Genomic DNA, 27,493 nt, shown 5'->3' with positions numbered 1-27,493 from the left:
GGAGACCGGGGCGGGGCGGCGGGGTGCGATGCGGCAGGGGTCTCCGCGCCCAGGTTCCTGCGGAGCTGCCGCACATGGAGGCTGCCATTTTGGGGTCGCGGCCGCGGCAGCACCGGTCTAGATGCTGCCCGCGCAGCCCGCGTCCGGCCGCGGCCTGAGTAGAGACGCCGGCCCCCCGCCCCATGGCCCCGGACCCCGTCCCCCCTCCCTCCGTACTCGGCGGCCTCGTACTCACGCTGGCTTCATGGTAGCAAGCTCCAAGCCGCCCAAACGCGCGCGCGGGACGGGAAGCCGGAGAAGCCGGAGGGACACTGGGACAGGCCGTGGGAACTGGGACTGGCCGGCTAAGGCGCGGTGCTCTCCGAAGCCGGCGGCGACGCTGAGAGCTCAGGTGAGCTCGCGCCAGGCGCATTTCAAACGGGCCAATCAGCGCCCGCCCTCAAGGAGAGGCCGGTACTCCGCGGAAGTGACTGTGCTGCCGGAAGTGGCGCTTGTCTCCTAGGCGACCGACACTGAAAGGGCCAGCGGAGGCGTGTGTCAGGGCTGGAGGGAGACCTGAGGTATGCATTTAAACTCTTCCATCTTGCTATGAAGAAACTGAGGGTTTCTTTTCCTCCATCACAAGAATTTCAATGGAAGGGCCATTCCAGGTTTGATTCAGAGGTCGGAATGTCGTTCTGGTGAAAAGTGGTGTGCCGTGCTCTGCTCCGAGTCTTAGGCTCCCTCTCTCTGGCTTCCAAGTCACCACATTATCTTGGCTGCTTTTCTCTCTCTGTTCACCTTTCCTGGGTTTTCCTCTGTGGTCCCTCCATCTCTTTCCTATATGTACATTCTTTTATCAAATCTTTTTATTTTTTCTTTTGAGACGGAGTTGCTCTGTCGCCCAGGCTGGAGTGCAGTCTCAGCTCAATGCAATCTCCGCCTCCCAGGTTCAAGCGATTCTCCTGTCTCAGTCTCTCGAGTGGCTGGGATTACAGACGGGCATCACTACGCCTGGATAATTTTTGTATTTTTAGCAGAGATGAGGTTTCACCACGTTGTCCAGGGTGGTCTCGTACTCCTGACTTCAGGTGATCCGCCCCACCCCCCACCCCCCGCTTGGCCTCCCAAAGTGCTGGGATTACAGGCGTCAGCCACCACGCTTGGCCTTAAGGAGATGAATAAAATTTGGTCCTTACCCTTGAGGAGCAACCTCTAGAACCTACTCTTGCCTTAGATGAACTGATTCTATATTACTTCAGTCTTTGACCCTAAGCCGATGACTGTCAAATACACATCTACATCTGGGCTCTCAGGGAACTCTAGCCCCTTCTCAACTTCCTGCAGGACCACAGCACTGGTAAGGATAGTCCCAATTTAATATCCTTGGCCCATATTGTTGGTGCTCAGGAAACAACTTCAAAATATGGCTTTTGGCACACTGAGTGCTTTGAACTAAAGAAGACTGGAGGACCTCAGAGAAACCTTAGAAGCAAAGTCTCTCTCTGACTTTCTCCTGCCCTCTGGTCTCTTTACCCCTCTGTGTCTCCTAAAGCAAATAATAGAAACCAGAATTTCTCTTCCCAAAGGTGGATCGTGTCTCTTCCCCAAGGCGTATCATGGAAACTAGAACCCCTTTTCTCCAAAGCAAGCCAGAAACCTTATTCTAGAAAAACCTAAAAATATGAATCTAGCCTTCCCTCACCTTTTTGTGTAAGAGGTAGCCATAAAGAAATTCTCTGATGCACCTTGTCATAAGACCCTTGTTCCTAAAGGGTCTTGCCCTATATGGGAGGAAGGAATTCTACACAGAGAGGACAGGAAGAACCTGAAGGGATGGGACTTGCTGGGTTCCTCCTTCAGTCTGTTACCATGAGATCATACTCCTTTTGTCCAGTCACATTTCTGCACAACTGTCCATTCTTCATCTAACCTAAGCATAAAAGTTAACAGCTTTCCCTGGGTCTGTGGGTCTTCATTTCCAAAGGCACTTATGTTGCATAAAACTATGATTCAGGCTGGGAGCAGCGGCTGAAACACCTGTAATCCCAGCACTTTGGGAGATCGAGTTGTGGGGGATCACAAGGTAAGGAATTCTAGACCAGCCTGGCCAACATGGTGAAACCCTGTCTCTACTAAAAATACAAAATTAGCCGGGCCTGGTGACACATGCCTGTAATCCCAGCTACTCAGGAGGCCAAGGCAGGAGAATTGCTTGAACCTGGAAGGCAGAGGTTGCAATGAGCTCCAGCCTGGGCAATAGAGCAAGACTTGTCTCAAAACAAAAACAAACAAACAAACAAAAAAACCCTGTGATTCAATCAATTGGTTATCCATTTATCTTGTTAATCTGTCTTTTGTTATGGTAGTGTCAGCTGTGACCCTTAAGCTGGGTAAAGAAAGGTATCACACCTTTTCCACCCTAAGTTAGGATGGTGCCAATTTTTGTCATTACAGATATGGCTAGAGTGAATAAGCTTGGAAATTTATACAATGCAGGAAAATATGTAGGATACATTTCTAGAAACAGATTTGCTGAGTCAAAGAGTATCCATGTGTAATGTTTCACAGATAACTGCAAATTGTTCTCCATAAAAGCTGTCCCAACGTACACTCCCACCAGCCTGTATGAGTACCTGTTTCGCCACAATTCTCAAAGTGTTATCAAACTTTTCAATAGATATGAATCTATTGATATCTGATATCAATTGGTGAGAAAAAACATGTAAAATTTTCATTTATCTTCTGATAAATGAGGTCGAGTGTATATTCATATATTTAAGAACACTTTTGATTCCTTTTCTATGAACTGTGTGCATATTCTTTGCTTCTTTGTTCTATTGGTTTGTTAGTTTTTCTTAATGATTTGTTAAATTTCTTATATTAAAAAGAATTGGTCCTCATCCAAAATGTGAGTTTAAATATTTTTGTTGTTCATATTTTGGTTATTTTATTTGTATATGTTTTGTGACAGCTTAGAAAAAAGTTCAGGTAGACATTTATCTGTCTTTTATGGCTTCTGTTTTGTGTCATACTAGACAAATACATCCATTCTGAGGTTTTTTTTTTTATTTCCCATATTTTTTTCCTACTGCTTTTATCGCTTTGTTATTTATTTATTGAAGTCTTTGGATCATTAGGACTTTGTTGTCAAGCTAGAGTTCGGAATTTTGTTTTGTTTTTTGAGACAGAGTATTGCTCTGTCACCCAGGCTGGAGTGCAGTGACGCGATCTCAGCTCACTGCAACCTCCACCTCCAGGGTTCAAGCAATTCTCCTGCCTCAGCTTCCCGAGTACCTGGAACTACAGGCATGCACCACCACGTCCAGCTAAGTTTTTGTGGTTTTAGTACAGACGGGGTTTCACCATGCTGGCCAGGCTGGTCTCAAAATCCTGACCTCAAGTGATCTGCCTGCCTCAGCCTCCCAAAATGCTAGGATTACAGGTGTGAGCCACCGTGCCCAACCTAGAGCTTTGAATTGTTATCATTTAGGAATTGGGCTTGGTTGCTGACTAATCTCTTAGTTGCTCTTCAGTTTAGCTTGTACCTCAGACTCTCCATTAGAACTTGTCGCCAACATTACCATTTCCTTGATGCTAAATCTACCTGATCTTTGTCTTACTTGACCTCTCCACAGCACTAAAAGATGTTGCCCATTCCTTTCTTCCCTTGCCTTTATTTTTTCTCCTGGCTGTCTAGCCTTTCTTTCTCAGTCTCCTTTGTGAGTTCTTTTTTTCTCCCTTCAATATTGTGGCTCAGGGTTTAGAGCTGGTCACTAGGTATGCCTTCTCCCTAGACACTCTCAAGCACTCACATGACTTGCCATCATTCACGTTTTCTCTTCTGAGCTCCACAGCCATCTATCCAACCGTCTTCTGGATTCTCCACTTCCATATCCCACAAGCATCTCACACCTAACACATTCTAATCTCTTCTCCCAAACTTGCTCCCTCTCAGTGGATGGCATCACCCAAACCAGAGTCCAGGGCACCATTTTTGGCTTTTCTCTCTTCTTCTGTCTCAATGTTCAATCACTAAATCTTAACAATTCTACCTAATAAGTAGCCAAACCTCCAAACCTCTCTACTTTTCTTCATCTCCTTGGCCACCACCATCTCTGGTCTGATGAAGACAGCAGTGTCCTTACAGGCCTCCCTGCTGCCACGTTCCAATCCAGTTTCCAATTTGCTCACCTCTAAATCACGGATTTGACTATGTCACTCCCCTGTATGAAACTCTGCAGTGGTTCCCCATTGTTGGAGACCCACCACAGGGCTCTGAGGCATTTCCTCTGCAGGCCCATCACCCATCACTGCCCCTGTCCCCTCCAGTCATGTTGAATGGCAGGGCCCTGAACACAGTGTGCTCACATGCCATGCTCTGCGCTGTCACACTCTCCTCCCTCCTTTCCTCTGACAGTGCCTCGCTCGCCTTCAGTTCTCAGCAGATCTGGCAACTATCCTGCTGTGGATACTGGACCCCGTGAGTACAGCCCCCACCTTCCACTGCACACTGCCGTTTCCCACTCACTGCACCTGTTGACTTGTTTCAGCACTAAATTCCAGTTGGCTAACATTCACTGTTCATTCCTGTCTCCTCTACTGGCTTCTCCCCACAGCCTCACTAGATGGCACTGTTGCACGTCCAGTGCCCAGCAGTGTAGGTGCTGCTGAAGGGATGAATGAATCCGTCCCTTCAAAGAACACTGCAGTTGAGGACTAAGTTCCATCGTACCACCTCCAGCTTCTCTTCAGGCCAGTTTCTTCTTCCTCCCTCACTTCTGTATTAAAACTCTCTGGCTTTTTAATTTTCTTAAAACTACCAAATCATCACATCATTTCTCTATTCAAAAATGGCAAAGGGCTCCCTAGAGCCAGGGAAAGATTCACATTTTACCATAGAATTAGAGATCCAGATCAGGAGTGAGGGTTGGAGGGTGGGGAGAAGAGAACTGGGGGGCTTTTTTCTTTCTAAAGTCAGGTATTTTAGGTATAATTTACATACAGTAAAACCGACCCTTTTCAGTTGTATTATTCTGTGTATTTGACAAATATATACTATGCTGTAACGACAATCAAATGTTTATTTCCATCACACTGGAAAATCCTCTGTGCTGCCCAGGCCTTGGCAGCCACTTTTCTGATTTTCTTCCCTATACTTTTGCCTTTTCCAGATGTCTTTTCTTTCACTCAGCAAAACGCTTTGACATTCATCCACGTATTGTATGTACCAGTGATTTGTTCCCTTTTCATTGCTGAGTATATTCCACTGTATGACTGCCAGACAATTCATTCATTCACCAGGCGGACGTTTAGGTGGTTTCTACTTTCTAGAGATTATGAAATTGATATGATTATTTGTGTAAAAGCCTTTATGTAGGTGTGTTTTTATTTCTCCTCGGTGGGATTGTGGGTCTTATGTTAACTTTATTAGAAACTATTAAATTGGACCAAAAGAATCTTATGCAAATCATTGAGGAGGGGCTAACACTACACAAATTTGAAACCATTTATTAATCAAAACACCCAGATAAGCAAGGCCAGCTGTGGGAACCCAGTAAACACCAATGACCAGGAACTGATGACGCCCAGTGTTTGAGGGGATACAGTAAAATGGAGACAGCACTGCCTCGGGAGCTTCGACATGCTCCACACACTGTTCTCTCCCAGGCCCTGCTGGCCACTCAGTGTCCTCAGAAACATTGTCTCAGGTTCCCAGGCCATGAATCTCTCTTGCCAGTCCATTGGTAACATGAATGGTTAGATGTTAATGTTTGCATACACAAAACACAAATTAATAAAAATCAATGTGTGTGTGTATGTGTGTGTTGGTGGGGACAGTAAAATTTACACAAAAAGAAACAAATGAGGTCAGGCACGGTGGCTCACGCCTGTAATCCCAGCACTTTGGGAGACCGAGGCGGGTGGATCATGAGGTCAAGAGATCGAGACCATCCTGACCAACATAGTGAAACCCCATCTCTACTAAAATATAAAAATTAGCTGGGCGTGGTGGCCCACATCTGTAGTTCCAGCTACTCAGGAGGCTGAGGCCGGAGAATTGCTTGAACCGGGGAGGCGGAGGTTGCAGTGAGCCGAGATCATGCCACTGCACTCCAGCTGGGTGCCTGACGACAGAGCAAGACTCTGTCTCAAAAAAAATAGGAAAGAAACAAATGATCTGAACTATATTTCAAATAACTAACACACAGAAAGGGGGAAATAATCCAGGTAACTGTGACTATTTAGAATCAAGCTTGCCTTCAGGCTCAAGACAAAAAGAACTTGAAACATGTTGAATTCTAATTAGTAGGCACAGACATGAATTGATAATTCTGGAACAACATTCTGTACGTTCTAGGATTGAGCAAATAAAATGTTTTGTAGACTGGACGAGGTGGCTCATGCCTGTAATCGCAGCACAATGGGAGGCTGAGGCAGGTCTATCACTTGAGGTCAGGAATTTGAGACCAGCTTGGCCAATATGATGAAACCTTGCCTCTACTAAAAAATATAAAAATTAGCCAGGTATTATGGCAGGTGCCTATAATCCCAGCTACTCAGGAGGCTGAGGCAGGAGAATCACTTGAACCTGGGAGGCAGAAGTTGCAGTGAGCCAACATCGTGCCACTGTACTCCACCCTGGGTGACAGAGTGAGATTTCATCTGAAAAAATAATAATAATAAAACGTATTGTGGCTAATGGGAGTCAGATTTCTCACTGTTGGAAAAGGGAGTAAAGGAGAAAAGGTGAAAAGTACCTGGGAATTCTTTGCACTATTTTACAACATTTTTCTAAGTCGGAAATTATGTTTAAAAATGATTGGACTATCTCAGTGCTTCTTAAACTCCCTTATATTAAAAATCACCTATGGCTTTAGCTAAAAATTCGAAACTATAGGACCCCCTCTCGCATTGTGGGTAGTCTGTATCAGTATGTTTGGGCCTGAGAATCTGCATTATACATCATCAAACACAGTTTAAAGGGCTGAATTCAGTGCTCTTTGAGGGCCTTTCCTTCTGTGTTCTGGAGGAGGCAAAAGTTCAGCCTGTTTTAGAAATCGGTTGCTGAGCATGAAGAGAATGGGCATGACAATTGTTTGTCTGAAATGCATCTTTTACAAGTTGACACATTCCATACAAGAACCAAGGAGACACAGGAAATCTCTAGAGGCAGTTTCTCAGCGGGGGAAAAAAATCAGGAAAATCTCAGAATTCTTCAAAAGTCAAGTCATCCAGGTATCTTCCAGAGTTAACATCCTTCCAGTAGAACAGGTACCTGCCAGCCTTGGGACCTCTCTACTTAGCTTGACCTGCAGTGCCTTCCCCTGACAAGCTGACAAGGCTGGTTCCTTTTTGCCCATTCAGTCTTCCTCAAACGTCAGCTTGTCAGAGTGGCCATTAATTCACATGCCCTATGAGGCTTCGTTTCTTTACAGCACTTAATATCTGGATTCCTCTACATATCTTGTCTACCTGCCCAACCAGAACACTAGCTCCATGAGGGAGGGACATTGTAGGTTTTGTTCACTTGTGGATCCCCAGTTCCTAGGATAGTGGCCATTCTATACATACAAAGCACTAACTATTCATTGAATGATTTACTGATATACACGTGTATGGGGATCTGTTTCTCATCATGAATGAACACGTTTGCAGTGTGGTAGATAAAACATAACCACATCAAGTGGCAAACAGGATGACTTTATGATAATAAATGAATTGTATTTATTTTTTTCTCTCACACAGTTCAAGAAAGCCTCTTCAACACTAGTGTAAGTTGAAGAACATCGGAGTTTGGAAATAGGTCTTTGCCTTAACTGATTATTGACTAGAAAATCAGAGGTTGGCATTCAAATGATATGCTTTGAAGTGTTGTTGTACAGTGTTAATAGGTGTTTCAAAAAGGTATCATGGACTGGGCACAGTGTGGCTCATGCCTGTAATCCCAGCACTTTGGGAGGCTGAGGCAGACAAATCACTGAGTCCAGGAGTTTGAAACCAGTCTGGGCAGCATGGCAAAACCCTATCTCTATTAGAAATGCAAAAAATTAGCCAGACTTAGCGGCATGCACCTGTAGTCCCAGCTACTCAGGAAACTGAGATGGGAAGATCACTGAAGCCTGGCAGGCAGAGGTTGCAGTGAGCTGAGATTGCAACACTACACATCAGCCTGGGAAACAGAATAGTACACTGCCTCAAAAAAATTTTTTTTAATTAAAAAAAATTTAAAAGGGTACCATAAGGTACAAAATAGGTCAAACGAAGGGTTTCTTGAACATATCTGACAATGCCATTCTACTCCACCCCACTTCCTCAGAACCTCTCAGGTGAGCAAGGTTCCACTGGTGGTGGGGGTGGGGGGAGGGGAGAGAAAGAAACAACACTTCCAGAAAGACTTCAGCAGATCAAATATTTAAATCACTTTATACTCAGAAAGCCTCTAAATTTCCCACAACATCCTACCAACAATTACAAATTCATTTCTTTTTTTTTTTCAATTTGAGGCAGGGTCTCGCTCTGTCACCCAGTCTAGAGTGCAATGGCGTAATCACAGCTCACTGCAGCATCTAACTCCTGGTCTCACAAGTCCTCCCACATCACCCTCTACAGTAGCTGGGACCACAGGTGTGCATCACCATAACCAGCTAGTTTTTGTATTTTTTAATAGGGGCAGTATCTGGCTCTATTGCCTGGGCTGGCCTTGCACCCCTGGGTTCAAGCAGTCCTCCCACTTCAGCCTCCCAAAGTGCTGGGATTACAAGCATGAGCCACTGCACCCAGCAACAGATTCATTCTTTCTTTCTTTTAAGACTAGAGTCAAGCGTAGTAGTGAGAAGAAGGAAAGAGCAGAACAAGGAGCTTGATCTATGACTGACTGTGAACAATCAATTGAGCTAACTTACTCCCTTCAGACCAGCCACAAATTCATTTCTTAAGAAAAAATATGAGAATTATTTTCTAAAAACTGAGCAATGGGAAAGGAAACCCTTCAAAGAGTGAAGGGAGGTAAAGTTGACTGAATGACTTCATTCATACACATTCAAGTTTTATCACAGTTGTAAGGTCTGGTAAATTTTAGAGTAGTGCTTCTCAAGCAAGGGGATGGAGAGGTACATCCCATTAGGAATGTGTCACCCTCCTGACCATAGTCTTTTTTGAGACAATGCCATGGTGAGCAATTGTTATCAATGGAAATGTGTCACATCTCTTAAGTGTAGTGAGACACTTTTTAAAAATTGAGACCAGCTCCAGTGAGGCCTTCAGCTGACTCCCTTACAACATTTTAGGCTTTCTGAGATGGCTTGGATGGAACTATACTCACATTAGACATCTAATGCCTATTAATACTTAATGATCATTAGTATATTTGAACCCATTCTCATTTTGCACTGGAAGCTTCCAAATCAGTGTGCTGCAAACTGTCGTAAAATTCTGATTTATAACACTGTCCCTAAAAGTATACAGGACTAATGTTTACCAAACTTACAAAAATGTTATGAAACCCTTGATCTTATTTTGTTCATTTAACATTTCATTTTCATCATTAGGCATGTGAAAAAGCAACATAAGCAAAGATTAAATAATCCAGAAATCCTTCAAATTGATCACTTATTATTTATTCAATTCTTATTCAATTCTTACTATGCTAAACATTATTTTGTTATCTCTAAAGGAGCAAATTTAAAACACTGCATGTTTTTGGCATTCATAGAAAGGGGAATTTAAACTTTGAGCTGTTTTTGCCATAAAATTGAAGTTGCAGTAAGATGAACTGGAAGCCCACAGACCCTGCTGTTGTGGAATTCCACTAAAAATGGCAGGTTGTTGCCAAAAAAACAAATTTTGTCATGCAGCCTGCAATTAATGTACCAAAAATGTACTGACCCATATAATTTTATCAGTCTGCCTTCCCCAGAGGAAGTAAACAAATAATAAAACTAATGAAATCATATTTCTTGACCACTCTCATCCAATATAAATTGTTACTTGTCCTTAGAGGATTGGACAGTGAGCTACTTACAAGGCCATTCAAATGTCTGGGCTAGTTAATGGTAGAGGCAGTAGTCTAAGACATGGGGTATTCCTGAGTCAGCAAAGAGGATTCTGCAATTTGAGGAAGGCCCCTAAGTCATTACCAAGTGCAGAACAGGGTTTGATGGGCCTCTGTCAAAAGTTGTCTTGCATCAGCATTTCTGTGTTCCCTGGAAACACCATGAAATACTGAACTTCAGTCAGTAATGCAAAAAATGAGAAAATGCTCAGTGTTTCAGAACTATTCAGAGTAGAAAACTCGAACATAAAATGGGGCCTACGCCTTTGTTGGTGAGTTGCTAAAGCTTGAGATCAGGCAAAACAAGGCTGAGAGATCCAATATCTTCTGGAACGTGTAACACTAGCAGTTCTTCAAGTTTGGCCTCTGGCCCTCCTGCATTAGGATCATCTGGGAGCCTTGCTCCAATGCAGCTCTCCTCTACAAAACCTACATTTAACCTAGTGAAGCAGAACACCCTGGTTTTCCCCAGGAGTCCACATTTGTCACAAGATTACTAGATGTTTCTGGTTCACAGTAAAGCTTGAGAACACTATATGTGACCACCCCACTGGCAAGGTCATTAACTTCCTATGCACATGGATGCTAAGTTTTGCGGCATATTTGAAATGCTGAAGCAATATCAAATATATGACATCCCCAAATATAGCAATTTCCATTGATTGAAAAGGTGGCAGATGAGCACAACGAATTGGGATTAACTCAGCCAACTCTTATAGTTTAACACATTTACCTGCCCCGAATAATACTTTGCAGATCAAACTGGCAACCAGAAAACAGAGCATAACAGGACACATGACACCCCACTGTGGACTTGTAAGGAAAAAAAAAAGTGACAAACTCCAAATCCATAATGACATGAGAGCTTGCACTTTGAAGGCAGAATGGACTTGTGGAAAGAGAGGACTCCTTCTGTTCTCCCTTCACTAGGTGGAGAAGGAAAAAAGACCCCTCCCCAAACAGGTCTCTTCATTCTGGAATGTTTTCCTAGTCCCCAAGGCTCTCAGTGACCAACTTCCTTTCACAGATCCTCAGTGACTGACCTGGCTCAATCTCCCAAAGTCGTTGATAGGCCACTACGAGAGCTCTTGGGAGAAGCTTCGCTGCATGAAATTTATCACATGAAGAAAGATTCATTTTTAAAGAATAATACAAAGCTCCAGGGTAATATGCTTAATCCAATTGTTTACATAGAATTAAAGATCCCATTTTCAGTAATTTAAAAATTAATGAAATGTCAATAGTTTGCTTTAACAAGGACTTGCTTGAGCCATGTTCTCCTTTTAAAATCACACACACAGAATCAGTGTACATTTAGAGAACGTTCTCTAGCTGAATACCTTTTTGAAATGAGTTCATTCAAAAGACACAAAAGACACCAACGATTATGAATATTTCGGCCGTTATAAGCTGTAACCACCCCGGCTTGTGGTGGTTAAGGTGTTGCGGCTTAACGTTGGCATCTGGCATGAAAGGCTTATGGTCTGAATCAAGTTTCTTTTTTACGTAATTCTGGCTCAGGAGTCCGATACAGAGCAGCTGAGAAATAAATTATGTTGCCGAGGCTGAAAATGATGCACAGAAGTATGGCTCCAGCTATCTGAGAGAAAGAGAAGGGCTTGGAGGTGGCCAGGAGCCATTCCTTCCTCAGAGTCTTGTCCAGAAGTATGGCTTCCATCTGTAGGTGTGTGGCCAGGATCACACACACATGAAACAGCTGGTGACTGTGACCTATGGCAAACACAAAAGGCCACCAATATCAGCAATTAAAAGGAATGAGTACTGATACATGCCATGGCATGTATGCAAAAATGATGCTAAGTGAAAGAAACCAGACAGGAGACCACATATTATATGATTCCTTTTGTATGAAATGTCCAGAATATGCAAATCTGTAAAGACAGAGGGTAGACTGATGGCTGCCTCAAGCAGGAGTGAGAATAGGGATTAACAGTGCATGGGTCTGATGGAGGGGACGAAAATGTTCTAAAACTGATGTATGGTGACTTTACTGAAAATATCATTAAATTGTATACTTGACATCAGGGAATTATTGAATATGTGAAATATACCTTAATAAATTTATTTTATACTTGATCTTAGCCAAAAGGCTGAGAAGTGATAATAAATTTATTTTTGTTTATTTATTTTTTAAGACGGAGTTTCACCATGTTGGTCAGGCTGGTCTTGAACTCCCAACGTCAGGTGATCCGCCCGCCTTGGCCTCCAAAGTGCTTGGATTACAGGCGTGAGCTACCACACCTGGCCAATAAGTTTATTTTTAAGAAGCAATATGAGAAAAATAAAAGGGCCACCAGAGAAACCAAATCCAAATTCTTTTTTAAAACAACTTAGCTACTAGTCTCATTTTTCAGATGAAAAAATTAGGCACCACTTTCTGCCAAAGGTCATCTCTTGAGAGCCAGCACTGATCAGCTCAGAATCTCACTTTAATGCTGAAGGAGAAGCTGGCTGAATTGTCTGTTGGCCGCTAACCAAGTGGACCTCTCCTTACTGCTGGTTAATCACAGACCTGACCAGGACTCTTCCTCCCTGATACCATGCTGGACCCAGCTCACATGGTGCTCATTACACAGGGTGGGAGCCAAGTAGAGGGTAGTGGGAGTGGACAGGGACATGCTGGGTGGTTGGCAGTTGGTCAGAAAACAAATCCAATGCCTAGGGTCAGGGGCAGTTTGGAGGACAACCCTTAGACCCCAGGAGTAAGGAGGAGACTACATGTGTTATGGGCTGAATGATGTCCCTGAAAAATACATGTGCTGAAGTCTTAATCCCCAGAATGAGACCATATTTGCAGATAGGATCCTTAGAGAAACAAGTAAAAATGAGGTCTCTAAGATGGGCCTAATGCACTATGACTGGTGTCCTTGTAAGAAAAGGAGGTTAGGACACAGACATGCATGTACACAGAGAAAAAGACCACATGAAGAGAGATGGAAAGAACAGCCATCAACAAGCCAAAGAGAGAGGCCTCCGTTGAAATCAACCCTGCCAACACTTCGATCTCAGATTTGCAGCCTCCAGAATTGTGCAAAAATAAATTTCAGTTGTTTAGACCCAGTCTATGATACTTTGGTATGGCAGCCCTAGTGAACTAATACAACGTAAGAGTTAAATAAGGATTTTCCTTTGGTTTTAAAAAATAATAATAAAAAGCCTGGGCATGGTGGCTCAAACCTGTAATCCCAGCACTTTGGGAGGCCAAGGAAGGAGGATTGCTTGAACCCAGGAGTTTGAGACCAGCCTGGGCAACACAGGGAGATCCCATCTCTAGAAAAATAAAAACTTCAGTGTTGCACCCCCAGGACCTATCTCAGAAGAAATATTCAATAAATGTGTCCTAGGAAGTAGCTGCTACACCGCAAAGATGGCGGAGCAAGAGCAAAGAAAAATCCCTTTGGTTCCAGAAAATCTCCTGAAAAAGAGGAAGGCTTATCAAGCCCTCAAAGCCACTCAGGCAAAGCAGGCACTTTTGGCAAAGAAGGAGCAGAGGAAAGGGAAAGGGCCCAGGTTTAAGCGATTGGAATCATTCCTACATGATTCCTGGTGGCAGACACGTGACAAGGTGCGTGTCAGACGACTAGAAGTGAAGCCTCACGCCTTGGAATTGCCAGATAAGCATTCTTTGGCCTTTGTCGTACGCATTGAAAGGATTGATGGTGTGCGTTTACTGGTGCAGAGAACCATTGCAAGACTTCGCCTAAAGAAAATTTTTAGTGGTGTCTTTGTAAAAGTCACTCCCCAGAACCTAAAAATGCTGCGTATAGTGGAACCTTATGTGACCTGGAGATTTCCAAATCTGAAGTCTGTTCGGGAACTCATTTTGAAACGTGGACAAGCCAGGGTCAAGAATAAGACCATCTCTCTGACAGACAACACTGTGATTGAGGAGCACCTGGGGAAGTTTGGTGTCATTTGCTTGGAAGACCTCATTCATGAAATTGCCTTTCCGGGAAAGCATTTCCAGGAGATCTCATGGTTCTTGCGCCCTTTCCACCTCTCAGTGGCCTGTCATGCTACCAAAAATAGAGCGGGCTTCCTCAAGGAGATGGGCACACCTGGCTATCGGGGTGAACGCATCAATCAGGTCATCCGCCAGCTGAACTGGCACCAGGTGCCAACTGCAATAAATTTTTATCAATGAAGTGGAAGCATGTGTTTTTGGGTTTGGAGAATTTGTATCAAGTATCTTCAGAGAAGATTATTTCCTGCTTTATCTTTAAAAACTGGAAAGGAAGGGTCAAAGAAAAGACAGTAGCTGGCCAGGCGCAGTAGCTCATGCCTGTAATCCCAGTACTTTGGGAGGCTGAGAAGGGCGGATCACCTAAAGTTGGGGGTTCGAGACCAGCCTGACCAACATGGCGAAACCCTGTCTCTACCAAAAATACAAAAATTAGCGGGTCATGGTGGCCCATGCCTGTAATCTCAGCTACTCGGGAGACCGAGGCAGGAGAATCTCTTGAACCTGGGAGGCAGAGGTTGCGGTGAGCCAAGATTGCACCATTGCACTCTAGCCTAGGCAATGAGCGAAACTCTGTCTCAAAAGAAAAAAACAGTAGCTATGTTCATGGCAAGTACCTCTCATCACAATCCAGTTCCAAGGAAAAATTCCAGCGTTTTCTACATTGGCTGCTGCCTCATCTGAAATCAGCACATTCCACGGAGGAAGGAGTCCTGCTTTGCTGCATCTCTTATCCTAGGGTTTAATGTTGGTAATTGAGTAACTCTAGCATTTGTACAAGGCTCCCTAAGACTCCTGCAGTAGTGGACAAGTCCAGGGACATAATTGAATCTGGTGATTCCTGGGGCCTTGTGAGAAAGACTTGAAATACACATAGGAGGAAAGGTACAAAAATAAATGTTTACTTGTCTCTGCAAAAAAAAAAAGAAAAAGAAAAAAATGTGTCCTAGGACTGAAGCAGCCTGGCCACCTCCACAGGAGCAGGAGCAGAGGCAGGAATAAGAAGGTAGAAGGGTCCAGGATTCTCAAGTGGATAAGTTTCCTACAGCAGGGAGCTGTGAGGCTCCCAGTATCTGTCTCCCAGGAGGAAGATGTGCCTGGAGCTGCCACACCTGCCTTACTCAAGCTATACTAGTGGGCTGTGTTTGATTTCCAAATCTGTATGTGATACAGCAAAGTGGTTTCTTCTCCAGCAGAGAGCTGTATTCGCAGAACACAGGGCAAAGCCGGTAACTAGGCACCTTCTCCAGCTGAGGCTCAAGCCTGTCTCCACTGGGGCATGAGATAAAAGACAGAAAGAACCATCGGCATTGCATGTATCTGAAATGTGGCTGCAGCAGGAAGAGTGATTTCAACAATCCTGCCTAACAGGAATAGGGAGGAGCTTCCTGTGGGCCAAACCATGCCAGGCCAGCACTTCCCAGGAAATCTGGGGCTCATGGCCAGAGAGGGATTCCCACCTCCAGCAGACTCTGTTAGTTAAGGACTAACAATGTCCCAGATCTTAATGATCTGTCAAGAACTATTTTCTAGGAAATGTCCCCCACAGGGGTGTTTTTCCACTCTGTACCCCTAGGCCCAAGAGGATACATAGAGATGAAGAAATAAAATGTTAAGTAACCTGAGTGGTAGCAAAAGAAGACCCAGGGCTCTTTTTCCTGCACCCCCTCCAAGACTTGCTACACAGCCACCTCTACTTCATCAAGCGGGGCTGGGGAGGTGGACATGGCAGTCAGGGTGCTGGTGACTCCTATTCCCTAGCCTCTCCTTTTCCTTCTTTTTGGAAATCTGCCCTCTAAGCATTTTGCTAGTTACGACCCTTTCTGACACAACAAAAGAAGGAAAGGAGCTAAAACTTTGATCAGATCAAATAAACCACATCTGGCCACATCTCTTAGTGGAAGGAGATGGAAAATCAGGGACAAAATGGACTTGGCGAGAAGCAAGCTTCCTGCCCTCATGGGGGCAATGACTGGCCCTTTGATTCCCATGTACTCATCTAAGGAACTCTCACCCCAAAGTCTTGTTAGCCTCACCAGGAGTGATGCAAGGGTGCCTCCTCGTAGCCAGTCCCAGAGCCAGGGCGGAGGAGGCACATTCTGCATGCCCCCGCCACCTTCCCTAGACAGAAAGGGGTAAAGAGCTCTGCCAGCAGGTGGAAACCGCCGTGACCCTGACACCTCCTCTCTACCCTACATCATGTCAAACTTCAGTGAGCTCAGGTTCATCTGGAGGATGATTCGACCTCTGTGTGAGTATCGGGTTCCACTCTTGGGAGTTTCTGGTTCAGGAGGTCTGGGGTGGGGCCTGAGAATCTGCATGTTCTCAGATAATGCTGATGCTGCTTGGCTGATGACCACCCCTTGAGAAACTGCTGCTCTACCACGACTCCTGGCCCCCTCACTCACCATGGTCAAGACAAAGACAGACGCTGTCGCCTTTCCCCTTTTCTGCATACCCCCCTGTTGTCTGGTACCCTCAGAGCCATCTTCATCCTGTCTTTCCTCTTCCTCTCCACAGCTGCCCCCAATGTTCTTTTTATTTTTTCTTCAGATAAGACCTCTCTCACCCAGACTAGAGTGCAGTACATGATGATGGCTCACTGCAGCCTCCACCTCCCAGGCTCCAGCCAGCCTCCTGCCTCAACCTCCCGAGTAGCTGGGACCACAGACGCATCCCACCACACCCGGCTAACTTTTTTATTTATTTATTTATTTTAGAAACAGGGTTTCACTATGTTGCTCAGGATTGTCTGCAGCACAGGCTCAAGTAATCTGCCCACCTTGGCCTCCCAAAGTGCTAGGATTACATGCGTGAGCCACCACGCCCAGCCCCATTAACATTATCAAATGTTCATTTAATAATTGGATTCCATGTTCTAGATGACCATAGGACACACTGGCTCCATACTCCATCAGAATGCTTTAGGCTTCTGGGTCCACCTGCCCTCCATCCTGCCCATGCTACCTAACAATGCACTGCTGTGGACATCCTGGCCTCTGTCAACTTGCAATGTCACTCACCTTGGCGTCTCTCCCTGCCCATCCCTGCCTTTGCAGCTACATGCAGTGGAGTCAGAGACAGGACCTTTCCCAGCCAGGAGGGCAGTAAACAGAGTAGCACTCACCGATGTAGTCAAAGCGTCCCGGGGCTAGGCGCTCTGGCAGGTGTGCAGAGTACAAGAAAGAGGCCAGGAGGGTCATGATCATGTGCTTCTGGTGGTACAAGGAGGCTTCATTCTGTGCACTCTCCCCTGGGATCAGGAATAGCTGCAGGTGTTTGAAGAAACATCAGGTCTTGAGAGGACAGGCCTGAGGCAGGCCCTCTTCCTTCTCAGCAACTGGAGCTGGGACTTTGGGGGCTCTGACACCCACACATGTCAGCACACACACAAACTCCAGAAGCCAAGGCCCTCGCCTCCTCAGGTCTGTGGCCTGGGAGAGGAAACTCAGGCACCATGTGAGCAGAACTCCTACCCTGAGTGTTGTCAGTTGAGACTCAAGACTATTGTATTTCAATCCCCCAAATGCTCATAAGAGTTTTGGGTTATCTACTTACTGAAGGGGGAAAAGAAGGAAAGAAGGAAGGAATGGGAAAGGAAAAAAAAGGTAAAAATCCTGTTAACTAATTGCTACTCTTTCTGGGGATAAAATGTAAGTACAGTTGACTCTTAACATACAGGCTAGGGGCACTGACCCCCTGCAGCCAAAAGTCCATGTACAACTTCTGACTTCTCCAAACTTAACTACCAGTAGCCTCCTGTTGACTGGAAGCCTTGCCTGTAAGAAACTGTCAACCAACACATACTTTGTATGTAGTATATACTATATTCTTACAATAAAGTAAGCTAGAGAAAAGCCAGTGAAAGAAGCAAAGGGGTTGGTCTTGCTGTCTCATGAGTGGCAGAGGTGGAGGAAAATCCATGCTAAGTTCAAACCTGTGTTGTTTAAGGGGCAACTGTACAGTAAGTGGTGGGTTCACACCAGAACTCGCTTTTTATCAGCACATCCACTGAACTGGTGCTCCTAATCAAGGCTTTAAGGCCTAGAAACCCTGGGAAGGCCTTCTGAATCACCCAAAAGTATCAGTGATGGCCACTATACTGTTTCAGAGCTACATACAGTTTTTGTATTATTGCTGTAAACAGCCATAGTAGCTAGCACTTACCAAGGGCAGCAAGCCAAGCCTCTTCCATGCATCATTTCATCTCAGCCACAATTAGCATAAGGCAGACTCTCACTTTCCCCATTTTGTAGATGAGGAAAGTGGGCCGGAAAGTGACTTGCACATCACTTACTGAGAAGTGAAGTCGGCATCTGAATCCAGCCAGGCTGATTCCAGCATCAACATCACCACTTAGAATTGGACCTCCCCTTCCTCTGCCCTCCTCTGACAGCCACATGTCAGAAGCACACAGCGTTTGTCACAACACAGGGCCTGCACTGCCTGATTTGGGGGTGCATGGGACAGAATTGTTCTGCCTGCTTTCGGTTTCCTGTGTGTGGTTTGCGCCCTTGAGGAAGGAGTGAGGGCAACGGGCGGCACCCCCATCTTAGGGGCTCCCTCAGATCCACAGAGGCAGAGCACAGAGAATGTGCTCAGTGCCCCAGCTTCTGGATGGAGGCACTGGATCTGCCCCTCCCTTTGCCCCTCAGCCCTACCATCTGGGCTTCAGTCTTCAAACCCACAGGACACTGCCTCTAGGAGGGAGCTTCACTCACTGGGTACTGGACAGGCACTCGGGGCCTAGCAGATCCATTGTTTTGATTAATCATCATTACCTGATACAAAGGAGGGGCTGGTACTCTCAGGTACAGATGAGGAAACTAAACTGAGGCTCAGAGTTGTGTGCCCTGCCTGAGGTCACACAGCCAGTGAGCAGTGGGACCAGAATTTGAACTCAAGCTTATATGGTTTGAAAGTGCATGGACTTTCCCCTTCCTGTCCTGCTTGTCGTCCCTCCTACACCGTTTTCCTTTATGCTTTCCATCTCATTCCCATCACTCCTTTAAGACCCTCATTCATACCTTTTCCTTCAGTACTAACCACATACTAGATGATAGAATCATGCATTCGCAAACTCCTGCTACCAGTCAGCACTTTACATGCTCTCCGTGTCACCCTCCCCATGGCCCATGAGGTGTTATCAGGCCCAATTTACAGATGAGGGAAATCGAGATGTAGAAAATTTGTCCAAGGTCTGACAGCAGGTATTGGAGATCCACCTGTAGAGTTCGCCCTCCTGCTCACCCCGAAAGCCCCAGGCTGCCTGCTCACCCCAAAGCCCCAGGCTGCCTGCTCACCCCAAAGCCCCAGGCTGCCTGCTCACCCCCAAAGCCCCAGGCTCCTGCTCTGCCTGGCTCTGACGTTCCCGAGCCCCCAGTCATATTGTCTGTCAGGGCCTCTGTGTTTATGCCATCTCCTAACCACTCCTCCAGTGCCACCAAGGCAGCACCTGGGTCTCAACTCCTGTTTTGTTCTATGGTTTGCATTGCAGTGTTTTGACCCCCAGAAGCTCAGGAAGCAACTGACTTCCTGGCATTGCCAACAGGCAGAGAGGATTTGCAGCCAGTCCTTACCCTGTAGAAGATGGGGAGGGAGTCCCAAATGTAGGGATAAGCAAAGGCGAGGATGCGAATCACCTTACAGAGTATGGGCTTCTTGATTTCAAGGAACCTAAATCAGGGAAGGAAAGTGGGGAGGAAATGGAATGAAAAGCATCTCAGTAAATTACACACACACAGGCATACACACCGAGTGCCTGGTCATCAACAGAGGACAAGCATTTTTGTACAAGCTCCATGGCCAGCAGCTTCTCCACCAGCCTCGTCCATTCCTCCCACCCCGATGAAAGCGACAAAACTTCAGATGCAAAAAGATCTCCAGAGAGACCCCCTCCTGAGAGTGGGAAGCAGTGGTGTCTAGACTAAGCCAGAAAGGAGGTGCTGGGCAGAAACCCTTCGAGGGCCAAGTTACATAACTGCCAAAGAGCCTTTTAAAACCCTAGTTACTATGGGGACAGGTAGGGGGAAAGGGGGGCCCACTGGCACAGACGCTTGGGGAGCACACTGCAAAGGCAGAGATGCACCCATCTAGTTGGAGGCCGGGTATTGTCATGAAGGAGATCTTCGTTCAAGTAGGAACTTGATCCTTGGAGAGCTTTCTAGAATATTTATACCACACACAGGGACACTTGGCTTGGGAAAACTAAATAAACATGAAGTCTTTCCTTCTCTCCTTCGTTGCCACCCTTGCCCAACCTACAATCTAAAGACAGCTGACAGCAACAATAAAACAAGTGATGCTGATTGTTGAGAAGACAGGCAGGTCCCCCTGGACCGCACGTGACAGGGCCTCAGCTGACTTGGGCCCAGCCTGGGGCAGCAGCTCAGGGTATGGGGAGCTGGGCAGCACCAAGGGCAGGCTGCACCCTGGGAGGACATGGGGAGGCAGGCAAGGAGAGTCTCTGCACAAAACCACAGCCCAGAACTGAGGCCCTGGTAAGGAAGTGCTCACCAGTGCTGGTTGGGCAGCCAAGGCCAGGTAGTAGGGACAGGTATAGTCCCCGCATCAATGCTGAGATGTACTGTGGAGGGCTCTGTCCTCCCTCGGGGCCCACAGGACTGCAGGGTAAGGAAGCCAGTACAGTGGATGCAGAGCCATGCACCGAGGCTCTTGGTGGAGTGGCTGTTCTGATGCAGTCTGCAGAAGCAATGTATGCATTGGGGCCCTTTCAGCCTTTGCTGACAGTTCTGCCCCTCGTCATACTCTCTGCAGGGATGGGTTCTGTGTCCTGCTGTGGCTCCCGCCTCTGCTTCCAAGAACCTCAGTCCCAGTCCACAAACCTGTTCTTTCCCCTTCAAATGCCATCTGTGTTCCCTCTGAGCCCAGACCCATATTCCCTGTCCAGGCTGCCCATGCCTTTTTTTTTTTTGAGACAGAGTTTCATTCTTGTTACCCAGGCTGGAGTGCAATGGCAGGATCCCGGCTCACCGCAACCTCCATTTCCTGGGTTCAAGCAATTCTCCTGCTTCAGCCTCCCGAGTAGCTGCGACTACAGGCATGCGCCACCGTGCCCAGCTAATTTTTGTATTTTTAGTAGAGACGGGGTTTTACCATGTTGACCAGGATGGTCTCGATCTCTTGACCTCGTGATACACCCGCCTCATCCTCCAAAGTGCTGGGATTATAGGCGTGAGCCACTGCACCCAGCCTGCCCATGCCTCTTATGAGCCAGTAAAGCCATTTGACCATAAGCCCCACTGCTGCCTTATCCCTCAGCATGGAGTATGCAGGGACTCCCACATCAGGCAGCTGTGGAACCCTCCTCAGGCAGGCACCAGGTCTGGTCAGGCCTGGATCCCCAGGACCCAGTGCAGAAGGAGGTCCGAGGATGCGGACATTCTCCAGGTTCGTGTGCTCCACTCAGTCCTCAGGGCAACTGAGCACAAATGGCCACCCAGGGATTCCTGTTGCTGGGGAAAGGGACACCTCTGTGTGCCTCAAGAAGCCCCACAGCCTCCCAAGACAAGCCCCAACTTCACTCCGCCCACTTTCATGTTCCTTCTTTCCTGACCCTGCCAGTAAGTCACACACACACACGACACGTATCAGGTGAGAAGCTCAAGGAGAATGGACTCAGATGCATCTTCCCCCCCCCCCGCCCCCGCCCAAGAAAGAACCACAGCCAAACTCCAGGACAGATGAGACAGCACAGCACTGGGATTTCGCATGGAGGGCTTGATCGGGACACACTGGGTTCAAATCCTGACTCTGCCCTTCACAACCATGTGACCTCGGCAGGTCACTAATCTTTGTCTACCTCCTGATCCTTAGGTGTAACACCGAGGCAATGACTGTGCCTCGTCACAGCCTTGTTGTAAGGATTTGATGAAACAGTGCCCACCAGGTGTTTAAACTGCAGGGCACAGCCACACAGACTAAATGGCAGCTCTAAAGTTGCATCATGGGGTGCCATTCTCTCTCCTTCACCACCTCCTATCTATGTTGGTCCAGAAAATAGGAACAGGAGGGAACAAACAGGTTCTGGGTGATCTGCCAGAAATCAGATGAGCCAATGAGAAGCAGAGCTAGGATTTAAGCCCTGGACTTTCTGGCTCCCAAATGCCTTCCCCTCTGCCTCCTGCAGTAGGCTGAACAGCCTCAGACCCCGCCCAGTCTTCACCCTTCCCAGCCTGCTCTGCCCCGGAGCAGAGGCACACAGTACTGCTACCTGCCTCACCAGCCTGCCTTCTCAGTCCTCCAGCAGACCCTGACCCGCCAAGGCAGGTAGCCCCCTCCCTCCCTCTGCCCTGCCACCGCCTGCCGTCTCTCTGGGTTGACAGGCTCGCTCTTAAGGGCTCCTGTGGCCACTTACACTCGAAGAACTCTGGCTGGCGAGGGCCATCCCCCAAAGCATGGATTTTCTGTGACTTGAGACAACATTTCACTCGGCTCGATAAAGTGTTTCCCCCGGGACAAACGGACCAGCCTCTCCAGCTGCAAAGCCGAGTCTAGAGGGAAAGAAAAGAATGGGGGGAAAAGCAGAACAGAAAAGAGACAGCAACAGAGAAAAAGGCAGAAGGACCAGTAGCATGGGAGAGGGGCCGCCAGCTACCAAGATGCAGTTCCGCATCAGGCCACGCGATGTCGCCACAGCCGTGACTCCTCGGAGGTGTTCCACGTGCAGCCAGCCCTCTAGTGGGAACAGCCCAGCCTGCTCAGGCTTACTGCAGTCCCGCACTAGAGGGTTGAGAGGCTGCTGTAAGGAAATCAGGACTCTGCCCAGAACGACGTTGGCAGCATACACTGGGTTGCGGAAGAACCCTTCGTTAGGAGAGGGTCGATTCAACACAGCCTGTTCTAAACCCTGACAACAAAGCTGGAAGAATTAGCAACTGAAATTCCGGAACTTGGGCTTGAAACTAGTGGGCGTTTGGAAAAATCGTTCTACTGCAGAGATGCACACACGAATGCATGAGGGGCGGTGGTTATGGTTGTTTTGTTTTGTTTTGAGATGGAGTCTCACTCTTTAGCCCAGGTTGGAGTGCAGTGGAGCAATCTCAGCTAACTGCAACCTCCGCCTCCTGGGTTCAAGCGATGCTCCTGCCTTAGCTTCCTGAGTAACTGGGACTACAGGTGCGCACCACCACACCTGGCTAATTTTTTATTTTTAGTAGAGACGGGGTTTCACCATGTTGACCAGGCTGGTCTTGAACTCCTAACCTCAGATGATCCGCCCACTTCGGCCTCCCAAAGTGCTGGGATTTCAGGCGTGAGCCACTGCTCCTGGCCCGTTATGGCTGTTGTATTGTGTAGGAGTTGTCTTATTTTGGAGAACTGCAGGAATGTGAACATTTCCCCATGCTCCCACGTGGCCATAGCAGCACTTTATCCTCTGGCCAAGCCTCTGTCTGAGAACCAAGCCTGCTGAGCCTTCTACCTCCAGCGCTGACCCCAGACCCCTTCCAGGTCAGCTCCACCCCTTTGAGCTGCCTCAGCAACTGCCAAGCTGTCCTGACAGCAGAGCTCATGGGTGAAAATTAATCTCTCACCCTCACAGCTCTGACCAAGGGGTTTCTCACTCAGCAGCTCTTTGGAAAAAAAAAAAAAAAAAAAGCAATCAATGATTGGATGCATTGGATGGAGATGGTCAGTGATTCGTGATATACAGCACTCACCATGTAACTGACATTCCTGAAGGGACTGGCAGCCCTTTCCTGTGCAGGCATGAGCAGGCCAGGGCCCCGGCCACCCCCGCCTTGCTCCAAGACCCATGAAGAGGGCATGCATTCTCTCATTTCTCCTCTCAAATGCTACAGAATGAGACGGCAGTTTTCTGGAACATATTCATTTGAACCAAAGTCCATGATAGTAAGAACCAAAAACCACTTGGGACACGACAAAGCTCTCTATGTTGAGATTGACCTTAATGGTCGGCCTTGTATTGGAATGAATGCCATTTCAATACTGATTTTGGGGCAAGCATAGGATAACTATCAGGCTGATAATGAGGTTCCTGATCTCCCACTGTGCTTCAGGAAGGGGAAGGTGGTTCTCTCCCGATCCTGCCCAACTGCGGCCGGATGGAGCAGGAGGGAGAGGCAGGGTGGAGCCTGGGGGAGGAAGGCAGCTGGGAGAGGAAACCTGGAGAAGACACTAAGGCATTGGCATCGCAGGATGCCCAAACCAGAAAGGACACAGAGGACATTGTCTCAGATGCTCTCGTTGACGACGCAGACCCTGAGGCCCAGAGGGGACAGTGACTGCCCTGAGGCCACATAGCAAGTCTGGAGGAGCAGGGCTGAAATCCAGGCCTCCAGATGCCCACACCCTCCTCTCTACCCGCTTCTGCTGAAGTTAGTCAGGGCCAGTGTCACTCCTGCACACAAGTCAGCTTTCTCCCCAGACACCCGAGGCAGAGGCAGGGAACGAACAGAGGCGAGGACAGGGCTTGTAAGAGCGGCAAAACCACGGGTGAGGGAACGTGGAGCAAGGACAAGGTACAAAGGGCACTGGAAGGGCCACAGCTGGAATGCCCTCTCTCCTCCTGGCTGCAAGAGTGTGGCATGTGCCCACTTCCTCCCTTTCGATTCCAACATAGCCCCCCACCTCCCTCTCCCCTCAGCTCCCACTTCAATTGCTATTAATACACCTGGAAACCCCTCAGGGCATGGAAGCTGAGTGCACAGGATTTCTATTTTTCCCTAGGAGATTCTCATCCTTCATGAGCAAAGGGCCAGTCCTCATAGGACCCACAGGCCCCCAGCCCACCCTCCAAGCCCCTCTCTAGCTGCTGTCCTCCATCCACCCTTTCATACTCTGGCAGCTCTGATGCACCTTGCTGCTTCCCGATGCTGGCCCACCCTCTCTGCAGTCCTCACCCTTCTCCAGGCTGGTCACTCTGTCTTCCTCTCCAGTAAAAGTGTCCGGCCTTCTTCAATATCCAGTCCTAATTCCACTTCTCAGAACTCTGTGTATCCCAGAAGCTGGCATTTTGCCTTATCATTATTTGTTTACATTACACTCCTTCCTACTACACTCTAAAGTATGATGGCCTCATGCTGGGCCTTTGGGGGCATCTGCAGTCTGTGTTTCCTATGGCACTGGGTGCTCTCTGAAGGCAAGAGCATCCTCCTGGCACCCCCAGCTCCTAACATCGTACCTGGAGTATGGCAGGCATTTAAGGAATGTTGGATGGGTGTGTAGATGGGTGGAGGGATGGAATAGCCACAGATGTGTTCCATAAATAAATAATCCATTTCACTGGCGAAGGGAAAAGCCCCCAAACTCAGGCACCCAGGAGATGCCTGGCAAAGCTGGCCTGCCAGACAAGTTCCTCCGAAGACACCACGCATGCCACATCCAAAAGACCGCATCTGTTATATCTGAACCATCAGAGAAGAGGCCTGGCTAGAACAAAGCAAGCTAGGCTGGGCATGGTGGCTCACACCTGTAATCCTAGCACTTTGGGACGCTGAGGAGGGTGGATCACCTGAGTTCAGGCGTTCAAGACTAGCCTGGCCAACATGTCGAAACCCCGTCTCTACTAAAAATACAATTTTATTTTTATTTTTATTTTTTGCTCTGCTGCCCAGTCTGGAGTGCGGTATCACAATCTGGCCCACTGCAACCTCTGCCTCCCGGGTTCAAGAGATTTTCTTGCCTCAGCCTCTCGAGTCCTCCTCTCCAGCTAACTTTCATATTTTTAGTAGAGATGGGGTTTCACCATGTTGACCAGGCTGGTCTCGAACTCCTGACCTCAGGTAATCCACCCACCTGGGGTTCCCAAAGTGCTGGGATTGCAGGCATGAGCCACAGCACCTGGCCTCACTCTGGAGACTTTCTTTCACACTTGTGAAGCCTTCTCTTCCTCTTCTGCTCCCTCAACCTATGGTGCTCTCCCTGTCTAATCCTAACTTTCAAACACCAGAGCCACACAGACCTGGGAGAGTCAGGCAGACAGGGGCAGTGACTGGTCCAAGGACCAGGTCCAAGAGTGTCCAGGTTCCCGAACCATGGCCCGTCCGTAAGCCCACGCACCCGGGCACTGTGCCTTCAGGGCTGGCTTCATCTCTGTTGGGCTTCTTTCCGCAGCATTATTTTCTGTGTGTGCTATGCCTCCTGTCATCCACGGCAGGGACTCCTAGAAAGGAAACTTTCACTCCCATGGAAGGTAACGCCCCGCTTCCAGCCTGTCTCAGCACAGGTGAATAGAAGGTAAGTTGGAACAAGTATTCCCCATGCTGCTTCAGAATCTATCCTTCCATTTAAAAATACAAGACAAAAACAAAAAAACTGGTTTGTCCAGTCTGTGAAATCTGCCTGCTCTCCCTCGGCCCCATACATCCCAAGTGTCACCCCAAGGAAGCTGGAGGCAAAATTATTCTGGAGAAGTTACCAGATGGGGCACATCTTACCTCCCTGTATTTTTCCTAGGGAGAAGGGGGTAAGTGGAGGCAGGGAGACTCCACTGGCTCGCTGGAGTTGCCACTGCGGGGGACAAGGAATTCAGAGGTGCCTGCCAGCCTACCTTACCTGACCAGCACCAAAGCCCTCCAGCCCAGAAGTACCAGCCTTGGCACCATTCAGCCACGGCTGCCACCCCAGCACAACCGTGCAGGAGAGTTCCTTCAGGGAAAGGAACTTCCATGCAGTTTGCTTTTACAGAGAGCTGAATAAAAGGGTGTAGTTATCCTCATAACCACATTCCCTGCAATCATGCCACAGTGAGTTTTCTTGAAAGAAAAAAAAAAACAGTGGAAATTAGAGCCAGTAAGCTGGGCCTGACTTACAGCGATGAGGGATGCATCGGGCATTTGAATAATACTCATCATCTACCACATATGCCCAGGGGCAGGCACACCCAGTCACCATTAGCAACCACACTTTTATGGGGCATCTCCTCTGTGCCAGGTTTGTGCTAAGCGTCCTGGGTACCTTACCTGAAATCTTTCCATTTGTCTTAGGGGTGTTTGTAATGGCCTTATTTTATAAATGAGCAAACTGAAGTTCAAGGATAAGCGACTTGTCCAGCAATAGAACCAGCTACATAATTTGTAGAGCCTGGTACCAAATCAAAGAGCAGGGAACCCCTTGTTCAAAAATCATTACAAATTGTTAAGAATGCAGCAGATGAGCCCAGGAAGCTGAGGTTGCAGTGAGCTGAGACCACACCAGCCTGGGCCACAGAGTGAGACCTTGTCTCGACAACAAGAACAACGAAACTGGCCGGGCGCGGTGGCTCACGCCTGTGATCCCAGCACTTTGGGAGGCAAAGGTGGGCGGATCACCTGAGGTCAGGAGTTCAAGGCCAGCCTGACCAACATGGTGAAACCCTGTCTCTACAAAAAATACAAAAATTAGCCAGGCGTGGTAGCGAGTGCCTGTAATCCCAGCTATATGGGAGGCTGAGGCAGGAGAATTGCTTGAACTCAGGAGCTGGGGGTTGCAGTAAGCCGAGATCATGCCATTGCATT

At 47.6% G+C, this 27,493-nt stretch overlaps 2 protein-coding genes, 1 long non-coding RNA gene and 1 pseudogene across 23 annotated transcripts in view; 2 read left to right on the top strand and 2 right to left on the bottom strand.

The window, feature by feature from the left end:
* The window catches only part of KIF23 (kinesin family member 23), a 32,156-nt gene extending 31,715 nt beyond the window's left edge, over positions 1-441 (bottom strand). For 8 of the 9 annotated variants that reach the window (XM_009005138.5, XM_035259042.3, XM_035259043.3 and 5 more), the window contains exon 1: positions 236-381. In XM_009005138.5, coding sequence (XP_009003386.2) covers positions 236-246 — 11 coding nt within the window. In that variant the 5' untranslated portion in view covers positions 247-381. Of the gene's footprint in view, positions 1-235 lie in introns of all 9 variants that reach the window. The other variant, XM_035259041.3, reaches the window with a different exon arrangement.
* A 48-nt stretch (positions 442-489) lies between these two features.
* On the top strand, positions 490-26,718 carry LOC144577287 (uncharacterized). Its single transcript, XR_013520783.1, has 3 exons — positions 490-560; positions 26,112-26,234; positions 26,454-26,718. It is a non-coding gene; the product is annotated as an uncharacterized LOC144577287 (long non-coding RNA).
* PAQR5 (progestin and adipoQ receptor family member 5) overlaps positions 9,581-27,493 on the bottom strand; it is a 92,606-nt gene continuing 74,693 nt past the window's right edge. For 8 of the 13 annotated variants that reach the window (XM_035259049.3, XM_035259050.3, XM_035259051.3 and 5 more), the window contains 4 exons: positions 20,532-20,717; positions 19,595-19,691; positions 17,143-17,284; positions 9,581-11,764 (listed from right to left, as the gene is read on the bottom strand). In XM_035259049.3, coding sequence (XP_035114940.2) covers positions 11,523-11,764; positions 17,143-17,284; positions 19,595-19,691; positions 20,532-20,717 — 667 coding nt within the window. In that variant the 3' untranslated portion in view covers positions 9,581-11,522. The remainder of the gene's footprint in view (positions 11,765-17,142; positions 17,285-19,594; positions 19,692-20,531; positions 20,718-27,493) is intronic. The other 5 variants (XM_078333508.1, XM_078333506.1, XM_078333507.1 and 2 more) reach the window with 1 other exon arrangement.
* LOC128928743 (large ribosomal subunit protein uL30-like 1 pseudogene) lies at positions 13,418-14,329 on the top strand (annotated as a pseudogene).

The sequence above is a fragment of the Callithrix jacchus genome, chromosome 8, assembly GCF_049354715.1.
Source record: "Callithrix jacchus isolate 240 chromosome 8, calJac240_pri, whole genome shotgun sequence".
Lineage (NCBI taxonomy): Eukaryota > Metazoa > Chordata > Mammalia > Primates > Cebidae > Callithrix > Callithrix jacchus.
This window is presented reverse-complemented; position numbering and strand designations above follow the sequence as displayed.